The 22,743-nt window shown below is 35.2% G+C and overlaps 2 protein-coding genes across 6 annotated transcripts in view; both read left to right on the top strand.

The window, feature by feature from the left end:
• The first annotated feature begins 379 nt into the window (after nucleotides 1–379).
• On the top strand, nucleotides 380–7,772 carry LOC124632064 (thiamin pyrophosphokinase 1). Of its 3 annotated transcripts, XM_047166722.1 has the most exons (7): nucleotides 385–658; nucleotides 1,478–1,670; nucleotides 1,897–2,063; nucleotides 2,271–2,357; nucleotides 2,669–2,948; nucleotides 3,328–3,450; nucleotides 4,047–7,772. In XM_047166722.1, exons 1-7 carry the CDS (start codon nucleotides 629–631, stop codon nucleotides 4,049–4,051), a joined length of 885 nt encoding a protein of 294 aa, XP_047022678.1. In that variant the 5' UTR covers nucleotides 385–628; the 3' UTR covers nucleotides 4,052–7,772. The 3 variants fall into 3 exon arrangements, with proteins under 3 accessions (XP_047022679.1, XP_047022677.1, XP_047022678.1); XM_047166723.1 differs by lacking the exon at nucleotides 4,047–7,772 and having other exon boundaries at nucleotides 380–658; nucleotides 1,499–1,670; nucleotides 3,328–3,458; XM_047166721.1 differs by lacking the exon at nucleotides 4,047–7,772 and having other exon boundaries at nucleotides 382–658; nucleotides 3,328–3,458.
• Nucleotides 7,773–8,567: 795 nt separating this feature from the next.
• LOC124632063 (V-type proton ATPase 116 kDa subunit a 1) overlaps nucleotides 8,568–22,743 on the top strand; it is a 25,313-nt gene continuing 11,137 nt past the window's right edge. The window contains exons 1-3 of one of the 3 annotated variants that reach the window (XM_047166719.1): nucleotides 8,568–8,691; nucleotides 16,946–17,091; nucleotides 22,021–22,197. In XM_047166719.1, the coding sequence (XP_047022675.1) occupies nucleotides 16,975–17,091; nucleotides 22,021–22,197 (294 nt within the window). In that variant the 5' untranslated portion in view covers nucleotides 8,568–8,691; nucleotides 16,946–16,974. Of the gene's footprint in view, nucleotides 8,692–9,122; nucleotides 9,252–16,945; nucleotides 17,092–22,020; nucleotides 22,198–22,743 lie in introns of those variants that run through there. The other 2 variants (XM_047166720.1, XM_047166718.1) reach the window with 2 other exon arrangements.

The following is a 22,743-nucleotide window of genomic DNA, read 5'->3' as shown; positions in this document are numbered from 1 at the left end:
ACTACGAATCCTCAACTTTATTCAAAATTCCATAATGGTTTTACCAAGCGCAGATCCTAGGGGGATCATGTAGCTTATTACAAAAATGCGATCACGATTGTTAGGGGTCACATAGCCGTTGTCAAGCAATTGTCAAGCCCTTGCTGGATCTGCCTTTGGCTTTTATTTATTTATTTAACAATTTATGTACACACACACAGAATACAGAGAAGAAGAAAAATAGAAAAGATAGTACAAAGGCACAGCTTATCAGCTTTTACCACTGACTTCTAAACGCTATTTTTTGGAGTCAATGAGGAAATGATGGTGGTTTGAGGCATTGTGTGTTAGTTCATCAAATTCTGTTCTTCAAGGTTCCTCAGTCAGTTCCGCCCATCGACTTATAGAAAACTAAACTATAATTTCTATCTGTTTCTATCCTATCTCAATGGTTCCGCCACTGACAGCAGATGCATTTTAAATTGAAATCTAACTGGCAACACTGAGAAAATTCAAAATCAATAAATCGAATAGTGCGATCGCGGAAGAGATTTTTTCGATATTTCACTTAAAATTCCAAAAACAGGATATCAAATCATTGTCTTAGTTCAGTGCTTGCATCAACAAATACCTGGAGCATCTCGTCGTCATGGCTACTAACGGGGGTGTCGGTGAAGCGGTATGTATCTCTCAATGATTTATTTGAAAAATCTAAATTTGCACTTTAATCTTATAAATGTATAACAATAAATATCTTTCATAAATACTGGTAAGAACTTTTTTGTAGAAGCAATAGCCATGTGCTTATTGCAAGCGGGATTAGCCGTCGAAAATCATTAACACTGATAAAATGATAACACAATCAACAAGTTCAAGTACAAACTAATATTCTTAAATGGACATCGAATTTAAAATGAATTAAATATCGCGTCGACTATTTCTATTGACTCAATTGGTCTATATGTGAACACTAATGTTCTAAATTTGTCTTTGTGTTACTATTTAGAACCAGCATTATAGAAAAGTCATACAGAAATTCAAGGACTATTGTTATTTATAGGGGATTAATTATTTTTGTAATTTTTTAAATTAATATTAAATAACAATATGACCCAATGGTCACATTACCTCCTTTTTTAATAACTAACACAGAAATAAAAGAAATGTAATTGAATTATAAACAACCTTATATTTTAAAACATGTGGTTTCAATCAAAGCATATGATCACCAACTCAGCTTTCCAAACTATGTCAGCTTTGTCTTTACTTCTAACCTGACATAGCTGAGAGCAAGTGTTTTGCATGGAGACTGCGCGCCTATCCTCTTATTGTTTTTGATCTTTCCTTCCTACTGAGTATCGCAACAACAAACTTCCCACATATAGAGCGGTCTGATGCCTCGTGAACTGGATGTTCGAGATTGCTGCCAACCATCTTCCCATCTACATAATCCTTGAATTAAAAGTCCATTATGTCATCAAAGCATTATTATTTTTAGGGTAAAAATATTACTCCGCAGTGTATGCTGCCCGGCGGTTGTTTGGGAAAGACTCGTGCCGTCAAGTGCTGGAAATGGGATGTTGACCAACTAATAATGAACAAAGTATTGGGAAACATTGAGTATGGTGTTCTTATTTTGAATCGGCCAATAACCCAAAACCCTGGATTTATAAAGAGGTTGTGGAATAAAGGTATATTATTGCAAAGACTATTTACATTTTAAAGTATAAACTTGTGGGTAAAGAATGAGAGCTACCTATGTTTTCAGTAGTGAATAGCTGTTGCTTATAACTACTTAAACAATATGAAGGCTTCACTGTAAGATGCCTGTATCCAAAGTTTTCAGTCAATATTATTTTTATCAGAATATATTGGTTTAACTACAACTGATGTAATTACTGTATTATAATTTTTCAGCATCCGTTAGGATGACCGTCGACGGTGGCACTAAGCAGTGGGATAAGTTCCTGAGCAACTTTTCAGATGAGACAAAGACTACCATCCAGGATCCGGATCTCATTACAGGAGACTTTGACTCCATCACTGATGAAATATTAGAGAAATATAAACAGAAAGGTTGTAAGGTGAAATTCCATTTTTTATTACTAATTTTTGATTAGTAAAATATTCAGTTGAGTCTTGGAAAATATAATTTTATCATTTCTTTTAAAAAAGCTTTCTAAACTGCTGGATTTAAGAAAGCTATCTAGCTTTTTCATAGAATTTCATGTGACTTGATGAATTTTATAAGTTCAGTGTTGTAATTTTTGTTGTATCTTATATATTTTCAGATCATTCACACACCAGATCAGAACTACACCGACTTCACAAAAGCTCTGCTGGAACTCAACATACATAGCAACATGGTGGGAGTGCAGGTAAAATATTTTCGTTTTTTCTATTTTTTATGGCAACAATAATAACTTCCTAGTGCTGCCATAGTAAAAAAAACACTTGTTTATTCATATTTAAGTAAAATGTTGTTATTATTATCAGAAATAAATATGTTTTGTTAAATAAAAGAAAAATCTTCATTTGTAAGACAAAGCTATGTAGAACTGTAGGAGAAATAAGACCTAATAATCATGAAACCAAGTGAAGAAAATCTCAGTGTTCAATTTGTTTTCAACCCAATTTCTTCAACAAAATAAGAATAAAAATTAATAAATAAATCTTTATTTATTTTCAGTTGACCCACGTCATTGCTATAGCTCAAACCTCTGGCCGACTGGACCAAATCCTAGGCAACATTCAGACCCTCTTCCTCGTAAGGGACAAGTTTCTGGTCGGTCCAAACACAAATGTGTTTCTCATGTCTGATGACTGTATCTCTTGGCTGCTGCACCCTGGAGACCACGTGATCTATATTCCAGAGGAGTCTAGGCAGCATAAGAGGGCATGGTGTTCGCTGGTGCCAGTTGGTGAAACCTGCCAGCGTGTCACTTCTACTGGACTTAAGTGGAATCTTGGTGAGTTTTTATGTAGCACTTATGTAATTTGCATGGCGAGAGAAGTGTTCTTATTCTCGGAATTTTCTTTGCGGACCGCATGCATGTTTTGCGAAAACTTTATTTCTTCACAAGTAATCGTAAAAAAGTGCTAGGGCTTAATTGTGTCAGGCGAAATTATTAATATGCATGCGTAGCACCATTATTATTGCATTTTTATTATGGAATTCTTACCTATAAAATTAACCTGTACTTTGTACAATGGTCTTTGTTATTATTGTTTCTTAAAATTAAATAAAAAAAACTGTGGATTTTACTTGATATATCGGTGCAACATGCCTTATTTAGCTATTATCGTTTTAAAATAGCAATAAAAAATCAAAAACTATCATTTTTGCAGATAACCAGCCTCTGCGCTTCGGTGGAATAGTAAGCACTTCAAACACATTTGATGGATCACAAAAGGTGACTGTTAAATGCAGCCATACTCTGCTGTGGTCCATGAGAGTACCCAGTATTTCTAGTAAGTAGCTATTAATTTATTTTTACTTGTAATTTAATTACATTGTCCTGAAGTATTTATTACTCAAGATTGATGTGATATAGGTATATGATAGAGAGGACTACTTTTAAAAGTAGAGGACTATATTTCACAAGGTTAGGTTCAGTTTAAATAAATAAATATGAAAACTACATTACACCTACAAAAATTCTTAAAGATGATTGATGATCAAAACAATTCAATCGACAACGGCCATAAAATACATTGAGATTTTACGTTTCCTTTTCAACTTTCGCGCGCAATGTGATAAAAACGCTGAACGCTAAGGTCATCCTTAGTTGACTCTGTAAGCGAATGCGCCAATTAAATCATTTATTACTGTCACATAGTTAAAAAAGCCGTGACGTTACCGGTAATTATGGCGGCTAATATTTCACGACGTTCAAAAAAAGATTTATAAAATTAAGTAGTTTAATACTTTGGTGAAGTAAAGCCAACATTTTCAGAAAGCCGGTCATCTGATCTGAGTTATCAATAAAATATTTTTCGTGTGTTACCTACACATGTTAAAAAAGGAAAACGAAATAGGTTGATAATATTTTTTTTCTTTGTTTCAGCTTAAAATGGATAAAATATGGGTATAACAGTATTTCCAACCAGTAAATATCATAGATTCGGTGTCTATAAACTGCTGGCAATTTTACAGCTGTTTAATATAAACATAAACTTTTGTACTATCTGTCCTTTAGTAGAATTTACAATTCATACATTTGATTAAAAAAAATAGGTCAAGTGCGTGTCGATTTGGTGAAGAAGTTGGGGTATATAATATCATCACTTGGCTAGCCTTACCCAACTCTGTTGAGGTCGGCTCCCAGTCGAACCAGGCACAGCAGTCGTACCTACTAGAATTTTTTCCTAAACCCAGTTACCTGGGCTACGATACCCCTTGGTAAGACTGGCTGTCAGACTTCTTCCGACTACCCTTAACGCCTTGGGATGTTGTGGTGATAAGATGTTGGGGTCGGTCTATTATGCCATAGAACAAAGTATGTTTTCGGCATACAACGCGGTGATTATTGATCTATGTATCTATTACGGTGAACATAATTCCCTTATTCTTCATATAACTGTGCCATGTAATGTACTTACTGAATGTTCTTTAAGAATATAGGTATACGAATTGCTCTCATATTTTAATCGATACTAGTGTGTGATGCAAGGTTAGAATATTTGAATTTTAGGAGGTTGAGATGGTCATTGTTTTATCAGTCGTGAAATAAATAAAAAAACAAATAGTTTTTTCAAAACTCTATACTTACAAGAAACTTTGGAATAGCACATCCTAGCACATGTTAGTACTTAAGTTAATATAAATGCATCGTAGGTAGTTACGTTTCCTATTCCTGGTTTTATAAGGTGCTTCTCTTTCATGCGTCGGAAACAAAAACCTTCAAAAGTTTTCCTTAAACTGCCCAAAATGGTTCCATTGACGGTTAGTTCAACCAGTCGAAATGCGTAGGCGTTCAAATAAACAGGAAAATGGCCAGGAAAAATTATGACTTGCCCTCCTAACGTGTTACAAACGCTTCAAATCTTAATCCACAAAACCAGAGACGGATTCACAAGCTTCATTTTTTTTCTGTAGGGGTTTGAAAGTTTGTTAATAACAAAACTTTCAAAACGTCAGGTAAAACTATAAGATACATAAAACTATTGGTGATTGCATATAGAGGCTACACAACTAATATTTACAAATATCTACAGGCTACTAAACTACTAAGAATATGGGCATTATTTCAATCGCTGTTTCCCTTTGAACACTGTTATTTAAGCGTATGCAATATTGTGTACAGAAATATGATCACGAGAATTATTCGATAAATTACTGGCAACAAATGCAGATCCAACCTGAGAGCGGTTTCCACAAATTCTCTTATTGATGTATACCGCGCGTTTGTATTACAAACATTAGGCAAGAATACGCGCTGATTAATCGTGCCAAAAATATCCCTATACCGCGTCGTAAACACCTTATAATTTGTTTTTATTCCTACATTGATCAAAAATGGCTGGACCGTTTGTAAACATTGGTTTGGTGAGAACAGAGTTCGCGTTAGGACGATATTGATAATCAACGCTGTAAATCGGTAATTGTGACTATACCAATATTAGATAGAGGTCATTGCGAGGTTTTTGATTTAATAATGTACTCTTGCCAATTTAGGAAAAGAAGTGTAATTTTATATCCTCAATAAAAAAAAAAATTAGCCTCTTGCATGACGACCTACATCGATTCTTGGAAGTAATAAGATATCCAATAGACACAGCAAAGGCACTATTGTATTTTAGATATTATTATACTTTTGTCTTAATAGTTGTTATAAGCTGTCAAGATATAATCTCCCATTGTTTTATTTTACGACTGGTGAACAATGACGTGCGACGAGTAAATAACTGCATTAGTATGAAAGGAAGAATTGTAGGAATATCACTAAAGTGAATCGCTATCATTCATGTCGTGGGAACGATCGTAAATATCCGAGTAATTTTATTGTATACGTAAATTACGAATTATAATTGTGATGGTATTTAAAATTGTATAATGAAAATTTGTTATTTTGATATTACTTGTTATTTATTATGAATTTCGATACCTATATTTCATTGTGAAATGATCTGACAATTGTCTGTATTGGTGCAGATTTTCATTTTAGAAAGCGTAGAAATTATTCTGTTTACTTTTAAATGTCTACGAGTGTAGTTACATTAACACATAATGACGACAAGTACATCATAATTTATTATCATTTCTTACCATAAATAGTTGGGCAATATCAGTCTCTTGCAAGACCGTATTGATATTTTAAGTAAGTTCATATATTTTGCATTGTTGTTTGTTTTATGCAATATTCGGAGTGCCAATGTGAACGTGAAAAATGTTAGATCCAACTTTCGTTTTTTTTAAGTTCTTATATGGGTTGGAATAATGAAGTCTGAGACCGTGATATTTTAATTGTTTGTCTTGTGATTAATTGCAGGCTATATTTTGTATTGATAGCACAACATTGCCAAAACACAACGCTCACCAAATAAGTTTACCTATTAGTTTACTTTACCCCTTCTACCTCGGATGTTGTTAATTAAAGTTCCTTGTTTAGTTTAGTTCATTATTTAGTTGGGTTGAAATGTGATGTAGTTTATAATTTAGGGAATTTTATGTGATAAATGTTTTTTTGTTAATCGCAGTTTGTTTTGCTAGTTAGCTTCGAGCTTTCTAAGCACACATACTCAAAGCAGGGAAACCAATGTTTTCAAGATTAACACCTTATCTACTGGAGATAAAGTTGAAAATGCCATGATAGATTTTTCACGGCGGTAGTGTTTCGGAGCTAACCAGCAAAATGTAAACTAAGATTGGACATAGTTATAATTTAATAGTGACATGTCATCTACCTTATATTGGTCAATAGTTAGTTTCTGTGTTTATTAAAAAATCTCAAATAATTAGTAGCAATTAGTAGCAATCAAATAATAAAAAATATTCCAAGGCGATATTGTAATTTAATCGTATAATATTAATTGTACGTATAAAATATGAAATCACGGTGTCTTCTATGTATGCTCAAAATGAAACTTAATATGTCTTTTTGAGCTCGTAAACGTTAAACGTATTTCATACAACACTGTAGTTGTCTGCATATGTTAATTAACTTATAGTCAATTTTTGATCACGTATATCATTAATCAATAATATTCAATAAATGTACTTAGATGAATTTACAAATCAAACTTATAGTTGTATTCCCTCTTAACATGTCGTCGAATTAATTAAAAACGTTTATGCGAACTTTTTAACAAATATCCTGAGACATTTAGATAATTTCCATTTATATTTAAAATGGTATATTCTTAAAGAAAATGAAAACAAACTGCATAAAAACTGCAAGCTCGCATATTTTGTAAGGTTCGCATAAAACCTCCATTACGTTTTACTGACTTAATCCAAAGACAAGAAATAGGTACTTATGTGTTTTGTTATAATCTACAGTTTCGCCTAAATCATCTGCTCACTGTTATTTTTTAATTTATTTAGATAATGTTATTTTTAAAGGCTACTGCGAATTATTGTGTAAACCATGAATGGATGTCCAAATCGATTTTCAATACTGTTTTACACAATCATAATCGCATCTGGCCATAGTTGATATTTAGAAAAAATATTACCTAATATGTAATTTTACAATTCTGTTGGTGATGTATATTTTTTAATTATGTACTTATACAATATTTATTAACGAATGTACTTATCTTCAATAAATTATACAAAATTTAGACAAAAATGTACAGATTTTTTACTTCCATTACATGTAACATATAATTTTCAGTAATATGATAGCTACATAATGGAAGGCAATTGATTGAATTACCTAAATGACTCATTACAATGGATAAGGCCTCAATCATAACAAATCAAGGAGAAGCAAATTACGAGCGGAGATGTCATAACAGAATGTCTCCTAAGAAAGTAGCGTCGTCAAAATGCAGTGTTCGGAGGACGAGGAACGTTACCGACTTCGCCCTCATATGCCTTTTTTGGTACCTGCCCATTTTTCTTTTAGTCAAAAATCTTCGACAGATCTGTCAAATAAATGAGTGTTTTGGTCACGCCCACCGTAAGTTTGACCTAGAAGAATTCGCCTGACCTACCTGGCTTATGGCGTCTCCGCTCATCTTTTCTTCCTCCTTGTAAATCAAAAGGCAATTGGCATAAACACCGGGTGAGTCGAATATTGATTGCCTACCTTGCGTGTGCAGATATCATGGGACTTTCAATGGCAGAAATTAAAAAAAAATAGTTTATATTTTACATGCATTCTTCGAGGTAATGTGAGTATTTGACAATATTTTATATAGATGTTGTAGTTTTTGATTGCCTGTCATTAGGGACAAATTATATTCTGCATGTTCTATTTTGAGATGCTTGCAAAAAATCAGGTATTGTATTAAATAAAATTAAAGTTCTTCGATCAATTATTAAGTGTAGTGTACAAAAGTAATTATTATCCACAGTACGAATCACGCAATGATGAGTCGCGAGGCCGCGGAGGCTGCTCAGGAGTCGGCAGTGCTGCCAACCGCACGGCGCGATCACGAGATAGCTCTCATCTTCCTTATCATCAGCTGATGTGACAATAACAGAGGCACGACTTCTTCACTTGTGTGAATATTTATCGCAGAATACCAACGCTTTATTCACACGTAAGTAATTTATGCATATTCCATTTTATTATAAGAAAATTCTTATTCTCTATACATTTATCGTTTACTCCACGCAACTTAATTTATTCTGTCATAAATTATCTATTTAGCCGGTGGACCGTGTAGGAATTATGATATAATTTGTCCCCCGTTATTTACATAATCCGTTTCAGTGTAAACTATGATCCAATTTAATAGGGCCGATGTCATAAAAATGTATTAAAATATGATACAAATACTTAGTTTACATTAGCGGGATGTGTATTATGTAAACCGACAGGATGTACGTATTATTTAGTAGCCTTGCGCGTGCGCATGTATCTCAAAACTTAATACTTTTATTCTATGGGAAGAGTTAATAATGACGCAAAGCTACATGATTAAAGCGTTTAAAATACCCAAAGTTAGGGAACTATTTAACGATCACATCACGAAGTTAGCATGGTCACATGTTCGGCGGCACCAACATGCCAATATGAACTCAACGTCAGTTGCTTACCGCGCGTCTCTCGCGCCAAACGTGTTACTGTGCGAGGCTGCGATACGAAACACGATCACTGGTGCGTCCTACCTCACAATTTATATTAACAATACTAATCAAAACCTAATCGCCTTACTAATAAGGTTCATTTCCGCGGTGCATTTGAGCGGCTAACAAAAATTCCTGAGTACTTAATTGCATTGAATGTAACGTACGAGCGATAGCAGCCGCCTTGACTACGAATCGAGCCTTTACACGAGTTAGTGGTTGATGACTTCAATCGAACGCATTTCTTTACGTTTGTTCGTAATTAGTGAAGAAATTGTGTTTTGATATTTTTTGTAATTAAGTAATGCTTATCGCATATGTTCGTATAGAGTGTAATTCTTGATCGTAAAATTGTTTGATTGGTGTTATTCGTTTTTATGATGCTTAAAAATTTCTTTGGTCCTGTGACTTATCTTTAGTTTTATGCAAATGATTCCGTTAATATTTTAATTTGCTCGTAGTATTTACAGTCGCCTTCTGAATATTAATTACAAATTGTTACATGATTCATTCTTAGTGTATTGGGAGGTCTATAATTATTATTTATTATACCATTATCAAGTTCATAAGTAAAACAGGCGTCCTCTTGTGAGTTTTATCTTAACATTGCCCCTCAACAGTATCTCGTTGAGATATTTTATCACGTGAAGCTGTTCATTGCTTCCATAAGCGTTATTTTTAAGAGTTTTCTTATCATTAGTCTGTGTCAATATCTGGCTAGTATCTATGTCAGCTCGGCTATACATTTTATAGTAGGTACTCCATTTGTATGTTCTTTCAAATCTGTCTGCTTTTTATCCACCTGACTCACTACATCAGGCTAGTTTTTTTGCAGTATTTCAGTTATGCTTATAAATCACGTGCCTTTGATTTTGAAACTTTTGAAGGCTGATCTCATTGTTCAGCTTCATGAACTGATATTTCTAACAGATCTCAAACCAGTAATTTCATATTACTGCTTAATGATTCAGAAAACTTCAGAATTATTTTCCTATTAGGTACTAAAAATTTCAGACTTAGCAAACAGTCTTCCTAGTAAGACATTAACTCGTAGCTAATACCATTTTACGACCACTCGCCATTTCCTTAGAAAGAACATATAGGTACGAACGCTCTTAAACTCTGCTATAAAATCTTCAATTGATGCATCAAAACCATAGAAATCTATAAAGTATCTTTCTTCTTAAATCTGTGGTCTTAAATCACGATGTCGTATAAGATGTGTTATATAACATAAGCAGTATGTCTATCTATTACACTAGCCGTTTTCCCGCGGTTTTACCCGCGTCCCGTGGCGGCAACTACTGCCCGTACCGGGATAAAATATAGCCTATGTTACTCGTGGATAATGTAGCTTTCGAATGGTGAAAGAATTTTTAAAAACGGTCCAGTAGTTTTTGAGCCTATTAATGACAACCAAACAAACAAACAAAGTTTTCCTCTTTATAATATTAGTCTATCTATTACATAAATCTTTCAATAGCGGTGTCAGAGTCGTTTAGTAACATATCGGACATGACATGTGTCGCCATCATTCCAGTTAGGTGCTATCAATTCAATTCTATCATCTGTTTCGAGGTTCGTCTGAGGTGTTTGTTTAGCGAACGATCTTGGGAGTCACGTGCTAGATAAGGCACTATAGTTCGGCCATTCAGAGAATGCGTTCCTGACACGTCGCGATTGAACTGACGACGTAACTACATTCATTGATTATTGATATAATAATGTTGTTTTAATGCTCCTCAATTGTTAAAACGGTAAACAACCAGCAAAAATATTTTTATCGTAACTGCAACGCCATTGCAAAGTTACGTCGTCAGTTCAATCGCGACGTGTCAGGAACGCATTCTCTGAATGGCCGAACTATAGTTTTCTTATTTAGATAACCGTTTCCCATTCATCTCAGAGTCGATCTGTTGGTGATAAGAAAACTATAAACACTATCTAAATAGTATTCGATGGAATCTTTAAAATAAAAAAACCGTAACAGGAATTTCCAAAATTGGTAAAATAACGGATGTTAACCCAAAATTAGACAGGTGTGATTGATTACATAGACTGGAAAGTTAATCTAGGTATCTTTAAAAATATCCACTTCAAAGTAGGTACATAATGTAATGAGCAAACAATTATTGTTGTTACTCTTAAGATCAGAGATAATGAACATCTAATTTTAATTAGGAAAGTACGTACCCTAAATAATTAAATGTTCGGAGTCACATGTTTTCTAATCTGTGGTACAAGTATGAGCAGTAAAGTAAGCGTACCTAATTGAAATGCTAGTAATCACCCAAGTTAACTACACTCACAGCAAAGAAAGTTGAAATTTTTTAATAACCTTCAATGGCCACTTTTTAATAATTATTAATTAATTTGTAAAACTGCCAAGTTTTGGACATTGAGTACTTAACATACGTGTGTTTTGTAAATGGAGTAATAAAACAAATGATGGAGCGGTTTCGCTCAGAATACTAACTTGAGAGTGCGAAGTCGCAATTACAGCAAATATTGAAACATTTCCATGAGTAATGAGTGCAAGGTTTGCCTGCGACCGAAGTTATTAAAAACAAATGCTAAACAGTTTGTTGTAATTTCCCAATGACATCCTTATTCATTGCTTACAATGTCTTCCCTTTGAAACCAGATTATGACCTTCTTAGGTCCCCTTTCTACCCCTTTTTGATCTGCTCTTAGTTCCAATAATTGATCAATGATTCTCAATATTCATCATGTATAAACAACATATTATATTATTGGCAAATGACCCAATAACACTCAAAGCGTACTTCCCATTCGTCGTATTTCTGCAGAATTACTATATTTTACGCGAATGTATTACCTATGAATATTGCAATTATGTGTTTCCTGCTGTTCTCAATAGCAATTTGTTATGGGCTGTCATCCCATATCTGCGGCGATGTTCTCGATCATTCCGTACTGAAATAGCTTCGTTTATGTTAATCCTATCATGAATTGCAATTGTTTATGACTAATAGTGTCGAAATATTCCCCTGCTTACTTTGAAGTGTACCTGCACCAGATTTTTATGAAAGTATTTTCAGGCAGCTAATTTATTGTTGCTGAACGTCGAACTTGGTTTATAAACATGCGGCGGCTAAATATAAGTATATTTCTGTCAAGAGTGCTCCCGTATCAGGTCCAAGATTAATGCGCCCTGTATATAAATAACTCATGCTAAAATTAAGTGTTAAAGTCACTTTGGCATATAAACATGTAAGAAATATCTACTATCCTGTGTCTTTTGCATGTTATTTTCGTTTTTAACACATAAATATACTCTTTTAATAACACTTCATAATTAAATCCTCAATATCATATTTAACTACTCTTTATTATCTGCAGTCTAGATTTCCCTCCAACAATAATCAATATAAAATCATAAATCAATTAAGGACAAATAAAAATAAACCGCTTGATTAATTGCATGCGGTTACATTCCATTCCCGTAAAAAACAGTTAAAAGGTCAGGTAATCGGAAGCGATATTAGCAGTCGACACCGGAAACCGACATCGGACGACTGGCCTTTGAGAGCACAACAGTACATGTAGGTAATATATCGCTGCTTCAATTCAAAACTACCATATATAAAAATTACACTTTTTTACAGAGGAGCTCATTTACAGACTTACGATTGCATTTTTGCGATAAAAATACTTTTGTATTTTTTTTAATTTGTGGTACTTTTGAATTGAAGCAGCGATATGTACCTACGTGTACCTACGTACCTCTAACCTTCACAACACTGCTGGTACGATTTATCCTGCTCATGATGTCATAGTTCACGAAACTCCAGTATTCCGCCGCGCCGCAATCATACAACTTGATCAGAATCAATTATCTCATTGAAATGTCTTTCAGTGTAGCCTTTTCCTTATCTATTTGTGAGACTAATCAATAGCTCATAAATACTCGTTAATGACTATTATCGTTTTAATAACACTTTCAATAAGACATGCAGATAACGATGAAATTTTATTCAAGTGAATATTTGAAGTTAAATGAGCTGGTTAGCTTAAACCGACCCGTATCTCCCCAATGCATAAACTCTTATCGTGCGCAGTCTTCAAATATTGATTTACATTCTTTAAATCAACTGATCCACTTACAGACATGAGGAAATTGTTTGCTTTTCCACATTTGTTCGATACTGAATTACAAAAATGTAGGGCAACGAAGATATTTAAACAAATGTGATGGAAGTGTGAACACAATGAACTAGTGTTAACGACTTCAAAGTAAATTCAGACCATATTTCTTCGACGCAAAAACGTGTTGCCTATTCCAGTAGGTGACAAAATAGCTTCAAAACCTGTCTGTGCGTTTAAATATTTGCTTGTTCATAAAAAATGTGTTTCCATTGTCGTGGGAACATTAGTAGGTAAAGCTAGTGAACATTATTCAAAATAGCTCAAGCAAAGCTGAATATTTAATTTACTGGAACAGTGGTTCTGTAGAAACTTGTGAGAGGACGCTCAAACAAATGTAACGCCTCTCGGCTGCTGTTTGTTTCTGGTAATCGTTACTAATCATGCTAACTGCCTTGTCAATCATTTGTTATGATAACTACTCCGCTGGTGGCTGCTCAAATGAACCTCATTTGTTTTTACTTGCGTCAGTACTTACTAAAGAAATAATAAGAGGTGTGTGTGTCTATTGCACTGGTTATTCATTTCGCATTTTCGGTTCACACATAGAATTGGTAAAATGAGTTTTGAACAGTTTTATTATCTGTCAATTTTGTATGTTTCTGGATGTTGTTTTCAAATGTTTTTGATTCTGATACTCCCACGCATGTTTGCATAATTTTGGTGATTTTATCTACTAGCATAGTCGGCCTAAAAGTAGTTGGACGGACAATTAAAATAACTTTAATATACTTATCTACTACCTACCTACAGATGATGTGGTCTAAATTAAATCATTTAATAGAGAATTTCGGGCACAAACCCTTCTCTGATTTATTTAACTTCACTTTAGCAGTTAATGCTCATATTTTCTGCAGTCACTTGGCAAATAAAGGTGTTAAACATACATATCTTTATTTGCGTTGAACAGCACGAACTGATTACAGAAAAAAATCATAAAACCAACACTCATGTAGATAACTTGCGTTTAAAGAAGGCAAACATTACAACGCAAAAGTTTACTCAAGACGAAAAGTTGTTGGGCTGCGGGTTGTTCGAAGGGCTGCGAGTTGTTCGAAAGAGATACCGCGGCCCAGGTACATAAAAGGCCTATGACGGAACACGACGGTTTCTAGTCAGTAAGAGTCTGACACTCCCTCACCGCTGCTAACCCACAGCGGGAGGGGTCATTTTGATGATTTTTAACGTCGGAAAAAAAAAAGACGAAAAGTTGTTTGGAAAAAGTAGACACTGCGTCACTGGTTTCCGTAAGAAAATGTTTAGGAAGTAATCTTATAACAATACGATATCATCTGAGAATAATAGCTTTTCACATAAAAACTGGCAATAGTAGTTTAAGTAAAAACTATTGGCCTTGCTACTGACCGCGAAATGCGAACGTGATTCCTGCTTCATTGGATGGGAACGACAGATAAGTAGTTGACTGTTTTTTCTTAGACCACGATTTGCATTTGAACATGGTAGTTTTAAGACCCATTATCTTTAAACAAATCTGTTTGTAACCGTTCTATCAAACGTATTTATTTCATTCACAAGCTTAGTTCTTCGTCCAAGTCAAGGCGACATTAAGCACCCAATTGAACTAAATTACTTCAGCATTAAGATGTTGTTCTAAAGCTAGGCATACGTGAGTGAACAAATCACTTGCTGTAACAAAAACATTTTAAGTACGTACTTCAAAAACAATAATAATTACCGTCGATAGCGTCATTGTTGTTACTGTCAACACTTCTGACTGGATTTAATTTATTTCAAATTCTGTCACATCATAGCAACGTTGTTATTTGATTGTAGAATAAATATTCAAGCATGCAATATCTCAAAGGGGTCGTGTGCCAATGAAATAATTTGCCTAATAATATGTAAATGAAATATAATAAATTTAATCATCAACCTTTTTCAAGCTCCCAACGGGTAGGGTTTTGCTATGACCTTAAGTTATCCTCCTGTATTACATTCTCCTATCATTTCTCATAAGGTCTGAATTAACAATAATGGATATCAACACTATCTTTCTAAAACATGTTTCAGTTATTATCACGAGCATTCAGTCTCACGCCATTCTTATTTCATGACATCTAGTTACATATATCTCACAAACATAATGATTAGTGGGTTTTCCTGCAATATCAACGCGTCCCATTTTAAGAGCAGTTCCAGGAGATTACTTTTGTTTAGTTTGTTACAATTTAATAACGTTGTCATCAGATTGCACTGAAATACTGTCTTGTTCTTAACTACTTTTGATATTTCAAACCGCAGCAGACGTAATTGTTCGTTTATACTAATATGATCTTAATTAGACGATTGAAGTCCAATGAAACTGTTTGCTTTTAAAAACATCTTGCACGCATGAGTACGCGTATCGAATCTGGTGTCACGCTTAGTAACCACAACTCGTTCAATGTTTAATGCGCTAAAAAGTGGCTCAGACTACCCGTAATTTGTAGCATGACTCACTTGATGTTGTTTCTATTGCAACCATTCGTGCTGGCAGTCTGATCAAATTATCAAACGCCGAACTTCCATTAGCGAAAATTGGCAAGGAATATGATAGACATGAGCTAAACTGTCCAATGTCCAGACTAAATGCTGCGACTTACAACGTCAATATGGATGTTTGATCATCTATGTATTTCTAATATTCCATCCAGCTATTAGTTACATAACGAGTTTCATATGGCGAAAGTGTCTCGTCGGTCCATTCAGAATGTTAATAATTTCATCTTGTAACTTTTTGCCGACTATATACGTATTTCACGTATTGCAAACAGTCGAGAATCCGTAGGTGGTTATAACTTATAACTTATAAGATACCTAACTGATAATGGCTACAAGCTAACAAATGCGACCACTAGCCATTCTCGACTTTTAACCCATATTTGGCCGTGCCCATTCTTCTTTGGTACACAAAGCACGCGCCAATCCAACTGCTAACAATGATACTAATATGTTTGGATCCGTATATAGAAAAGCGATCATTGTTAAATAACATACTGAATATTGTCGGTCCCATAAGCAGGCAATAGCAAAGCAATGTTATGTCTGTCAATTCACACGTTACCGATAACTTGCAATAAGTAATCATAAGTCAACCTTGTGACGTTAAGTGATAATAAGTTGAAGTTGCCCCCATTTCATTGAGCGACCGCGAAAACAAATTGCCTACGTTTGCCCTATTGTGTTAATCACATCTGTAGGTATTGGCAGGTGTCGAAAATGGTCCGATACGTGCAATATGATGCCTCAACTTTTACCTACACCTAAACTGTTTACACTACACTGGTTATGCACTAGCATTCCAATTATTTTCCTAACTGCTTAACGCGCAGTTGGATCGCGCCGGATCAAATTAATTTATGCTAACAAATTCTCAAAGCGATATGGTTTTAATTCAATTCTTTCGACCGTTGATTGTTTCTGACATTCTCAGAAGATTTACTAGACACGCGATCCTGTCATGTCCTCCTGAAACCAGAACCAGTTTGTCCGATCATCGATCATGTAACATTCTTAAAATGAATGGCTATTGATGACACTGTTTTCTTCTATTTGCAGAAACAAGCGGGGCACAATAGACCACCAATATGGGGGCCATGTTCCGCAGCGAAGAGATGGCCTTGTGCCAGCTCTTCATCCAGCCTGAGGCGGCTTACACGTCCGTCTCCGAGCTGGGAGAGGCAGGCAGCGTACAGTTCAGAGATGTAAGTGTTCTTCCTTATGTATATAAACGTAGAAATGTAACATCAAACAGTCTGGAAGAAATGAATATAATGTGATATCGTCCATGAATGTATAAGCACAGTTTTCTGGTCTAGAAACTTCCAAAGTTATTTGTAAGGACATATTTATTTGAGAAAGGAAAATTCGCATAAGTCTGGGCAGCCTCAAAGTGACGATCGTTATTTTTCATGAGCTACACCTTCCAAGGCTTCCCTGTGTTATTTTGAAACCGGAACACAAGACAGCAAAATTGATTGCAACCGCATGCATATTCATAAGGCCGAAACGAGCAAAAACAAAACTGCTTTTAATATTTATTTTTATGCAAAATATAATATTTTATTTTTATGCAAAACATCCTTTCGCATTTAGCACACACTTGACATATTTAGTGGTTTGTCAAGACGAATTAAGAATAAAAAAGTGTACTTGCATAATCATCAGAAAGTTGTAAGCGTGACGAGTTAGTCGGCTTGATCGATCAGTGGGGCGGTAAGGCGAGCAGGTTGGTGATTCGGGGCCTTCAGACAGTCTGGGCCACGAAGGTGGTCCTGCAAGGTCCCCCGTACCTCGCGGCGGATCAACGCATACGCATAAATTAACCAGACTACATTCGATGGCAGTTTATGTTAATGGCAGCAGCTCGAATATTTTCCTTATTCAGTTTCTAGTACTTGTTTTTCTAAAGCATTGATAAGGCTACAGTTGACTTGAGGTATTTGAATTAAATTAAGCGTAATATACCTACCTTGTGTTGTGAGAGAAATATTTGCATAAATAAACGATAAAATGCAACTATTGTATGAATGAGGAATTTTAACTAAGCGAGTGCCTAGTGTATTCTAAAACTAGATACAGTTTATTGCGTCTACTGAGATAAAAAAAAACTAAACCTTTTAATCTGTGTTGCCTCAAGTAAGTAAATTGAGGCCACACTAATCTTAGATGGAACAAGGCAAATATTTTTTGTCCCATATTTACTTGGACGATTTTCTGCGAGCTTAACCACAAAACCAACGTAGACACACAAAATATCTGCATGTATTAAATTAATTTTATGAAATAATTTAATAATTCAAATGCTGACCGAAATATAAATTAGGTAATGTCAGCAAAGGTCAAAGTCAGCATAATGAATAACCCTGTTATAGATTTAAAGGTGGGCAATATAAATTGAATGTGCAGCGACTGTGAATGCGTGAGGATGCAATACTTCGGAGCTGTGATGTTAGACCTCCCGTCCAACCGGTTTCCGACAGCTGCGCCTGATTTACCCCACAATGGCTTTATTGCGACAGGATTCACATAAAAACCACTTTAAGAACCATGGAATTATGTTGTTTTTTTATATTTACTTTTACAGCTAACATTATGGTATTTTTATGTGTGTTTGCAGTAATTGTACCTACCTAGCGTCAATAGATAATGTTAATTACTTCGACGCAAATACATTGTAGATGTTTAAGGTGTAAAGTTAGTTTACAAGTTTTCTTGAAATTAAGACAAGAGTGGTACCTACCTATAGATAGTGCGCGCATACAAATAATATAATTGGCCAAAGAGAAAATTCGTTTCTTTATGTCCCAAAGAAACATTTTCTTGAATAGGATCGAATGAAGTGCAACTAGTGCAAACAGCCTTAAGCAATAGCAATAAGGTTCAAGATAGTTGATTTAGTTGGAAGTATATAAATATATAAATGTAACGTTGGAAGGATAGATTAATCTTTTTAGTACATAGCTACTTAATTACCATTTTATAGCTACTATGACATACAACTCATAAGTTATAGATAAACGTTACAATAATATGAAAGACAGTGCGTGAGAGCTCGCAAGGTCTTCGACTGACGCCTACAGTTCCATTTTCTATAGACGACCTCGGTATTTCTGTTTATTTAAACAACCAGTTATGTATTAGCAAGTGCATGGTTCTCTCTAACAACAGCACAGTTCATTTACTACACATGTACCAATTTAGTCATGATGGATTACGTAACAAATACAATTTAGCGCAAAGCCGACCTCGTTCAACATTGTGCTGAAGTTTTACATGAAACAGTTTCACAGAATATTGTTTTTGTTTTTTTTTTTCTATGAATGTAATATTTTTGTAAATGTCTCTTTTGTTTTGTACACAAAGCTAAAATTTATCATTAGGTTTGAGATGGGTTCCTGGGAACTCTCAATACCTATCTTACCTGGCAAGGGTAAGATCATAAACCCAATTGCCTGACATTTGTTCAATTGACTGACATCAATAAGATGCAGAATTGTGAGGATAGATCCAGATTCGGTTAAAGCCAATGTACCTAAGTTAAATCCTGGAAGTATTCGATCATAACGTAATTCATAAACTATGTATCTGCCTTTAACTTAAAAGTGAATGATGAGTGCCAATAATTTCACTATCCCATTATATTTTCACCATCTGTCTTACCACCACGAGCTGTGAACAATTTGCGTCAATTTAAAGCAATCGCATTACCAAGCGGTCGACCCTGCACTCAGGATACTTCTGCCGGATACGGTCGCTCAAAAACATTGCTCTAAGGCGCCGAACATTAAGGCTAATTAGCTGACAAGTGCCGCTTAAGAAACATAGTCTATTCTAATTGACACGAACTATTTTAACGACAAGCGCGCGCCAATTAAGCGTATGTGATTTACTGTTTAATGAGCAGGACCTTACTGTTGATATTGAACGTTGGATTAAAAAGTTGTTTTCGCCTCATATTCACAGGTTACTACTAAGAGGTTTTTACTAATGTACGTAAATAAAGACGTCAAAGAAACCTGTAAGTTAACACGACCTATCCTGTAGATTATTATTTTATTATTTATTTTCGAACCTTATTTTCGAACACTCATCGACGTACACAAAATGTTACGAGGATATAAGTGAAATAAATAACTGAATCACCTGCTGCAGGACAAATTAAACGTAATAGTAAATCCTAGGCGACTGATTTGTTCAATAGGTGTTCGACTATGAGTCACGGCTAGTATTCAACAGTCTTATGTTTGTGTTCATAATAAATACATAACACGCCTAGGTCATGCGATTGTAACAATGCGTATGTTTTGGAAGTTTCTAGATTAATTTGATCGAGATTCTGTGGGAATTTATATGTGGGACAGTTCTGTTCCTTGTCATGTTTTTGATTTTAGACAAAACACTGAGTGAATTAGGTCAAGGCCGTAAACATTACCACACTGCAGTTTGAACAGTCGGTAGACATTTGGCCCGATGGTAGGAGACAGAGACAATATTTCTTGTAAGAAAATCGTAACTTCGGTTAAAGTATTTAGACAGCCAAATACCTGATAGTTGTTATATGCCTGCTACCATTCATAGGTGCCAATAAATTGAAAAGTTTATTTAAATCTGAGAAAATTAAGTCTTTATGATTCTGAAGTTTTATTATACAACTGGTTCGAATGCTAATATAATTATTCTTGATTATTATACTTTGACCTCTACGAGTTTAAAGTCCATTTACTGTAAGGCGGCCAACCGTCCCGCATTCTGCGGGACCGTCCCGCAATGCTTGACGAAATCCCGTTTTGAAATTATTTGTAAAATAGTCCCGCAAAACGTTGTATGCGTCCCGCATGTCCCGCATCCCTATTTTTCTACCACGCTTCTACACAACACCCACCTGCGCGCACGGTCAACAGTGCAGGAACACAGATTACTTATAATCTCGTTCTCTTTATTTCTACTGAACTCGTGAGGCTTAATGATTTTGAAAATAAGACAATAGTGCACGCTGTGACACGATATTGATAGGTTAAATTATAGCTTTTTGCTTACGGTTTTTATTTTATCAGTTCCGTCCGATCATTTTTCAATGCACCCCCCCCCCCCTTTTCACGAAAGGTTAAGTCCCGCATTCAGTTTTCGGAAAGTTGGCCGCCTTAATTTACTGATTTATTTATTTATTCAACCAGAGTCTGATTAAAATCTGCGTGCGATTTGGGTTTAACCTTTCATCATCCTCCGAGCCTTTTTCCCAATCATGTTGGGGTCGGCTTCCAGTCTAACCGGATTCAGCTGAGTACCAGTGCTTTACAAGAAGCGACTGCCTATCTGACCTCCTCAACCCAGTAACCCGGGCAACCCGATACCCCTTGGTTAGACTGGTGTCAGACTTTCTGGCTTCTGACTACCCGTAACGACTGCCAAGGATGTTCACTGACAGCCGGGACCTACAGTTTAACGTGCCATCCGAAACACAGTCAGTGGTGTCTAAGATATACTTAGAAAGTACATACAAACTTAGAAAAGTTGCATTGGTACTTGCCTGACCTGGGATCGAACCCGCGCCCTCATACTTGAGAGGTTGGTCTTTTACCCACTAGGCCACCAGGACTTCGGGTTTGGGTTTAACCTTTATTTATTTTAAATTGAGCTTTTAGGCCATGTCTATGTAAACACACTTGGCACGTATTTTTTCCACATAAAGTTAATTTAATCCGGGTACAAAGGGCACATAAATATTACCAAATGTGTCCAAAGTTCAAAATACAAAAGGACAATAAGAATAATAAAACTGTTGGTTACTTTGTAAATCTTTTCAACTTTGTTGTAAAATATAAATAAACCAGCAAATGAGCTTGTTGGGGAGAACCGACAGTACAAATATCATATTTCTGGTGTAGTACTTATTTTTGGTATTCCTTGTAAAGACTTCCAATGGCACTTCAGGCACATGAACGGCTCTGTTTCTGGATTTTTATACTTTTTGACATTCAGACATAGCTAAACAATGATAGTAAACCACACATTGGTACACAGCTCCATGCGGTGAGATGATGAGTACCCACACTCTTAGCATATAGGATTTAAAGTTTTTAAGTTCTAATATTTGCATTACTCAACATTAAACCAAATTTTCCCTCTTACAGCTGAACCCAGACGTGAACGCCTTCCAACGTAAATTCGTGAACGAGGTCCGTCGTTGCGATGAGATGGAACGCAAGCTGCGATACATTGAGGCTGAAGTGCATAAGGATGGTGTGCACATCCCGGCCGTTAAAGAGGCGCCCCGAGCCCCTAACCCGAGGGAGATCATCGATCTTGAGGTGAGAGGATATTTATTTTATTCTAGAGTCCAATATTTGTTGGTTACTATCCATCATATCATCATCATCATATATGGTTCATATCATGTACCTACTTCATGAGGTCAGGCGAGCCTCATGGTACAAGGAGAGATGAACAAAGAAGTCTTATTAATGGACTTTCGCCTTCAGTTGTGGTCGTAGGTCAAAATAGGAACTTTAATTGATTTTCGATACATATATAATTTTCGATTACGATATATATAATCTAAAATACGTGGGTTACTCAGAATCTCATATAATTTAGTTCTATCCATCTCGCTGGTTAAAAAGGAATCTTTCTTGAAAGAGCTAAATATGGAAGTGGGCTAATCGCGTTCCAAATTGGGAAATTACATTATTTTTTAGTATCCTTCTTCACTTCATTTATTAAGTTATTTATAAGTATGTACACAGAAACTGCATGTCCGACCTCATTCTTTATACAAAAGACATCTTGCAGCAAGGTTTATTATTTACATAAATAAACGGGATAAGAGATAAAGGGGTACATACAAATATCGTTCG

The sequence above is a fragment of the Helicoverpa zea genome, chromosome 7, assembly GCF_022581195.2.
Source record: "Helicoverpa zea isolate HzStark_Cry1AcR chromosome 7, ilHelZeax1.1, whole genome shotgun sequence".
In the NCBI taxonomy this organism is placed as follows: Eukaryota; Metazoa; Arthropoda; class Insecta; order Lepidoptera; family Noctuidae; genus Helicoverpa; species Helicoverpa zea.
This window is presented reverse-complemented; position numbering and strand designations above follow the sequence as displayed.

Coding starts and splice junctions, on each gene's coding strand:
- LOC124632064 (XM_047166721.1), top strand. CDS start 629: ATGGCTACTAACGGGGGTGTCGGTGAAGCG. Junction 659..1,477: donor ACGGGGGTGTCGGTGAAGCG/GTATGTATCTCT, acceptor TATTATTTTTAG/GGTAAAAATATTACTCCGCA. Junction 2,358..2,668: donor GCAACATGGTGGGAGTGCAG/GTAAAATATTTT, acceptor ATTTATTTTCAG/TTGACCCACGTCATTGCTAT.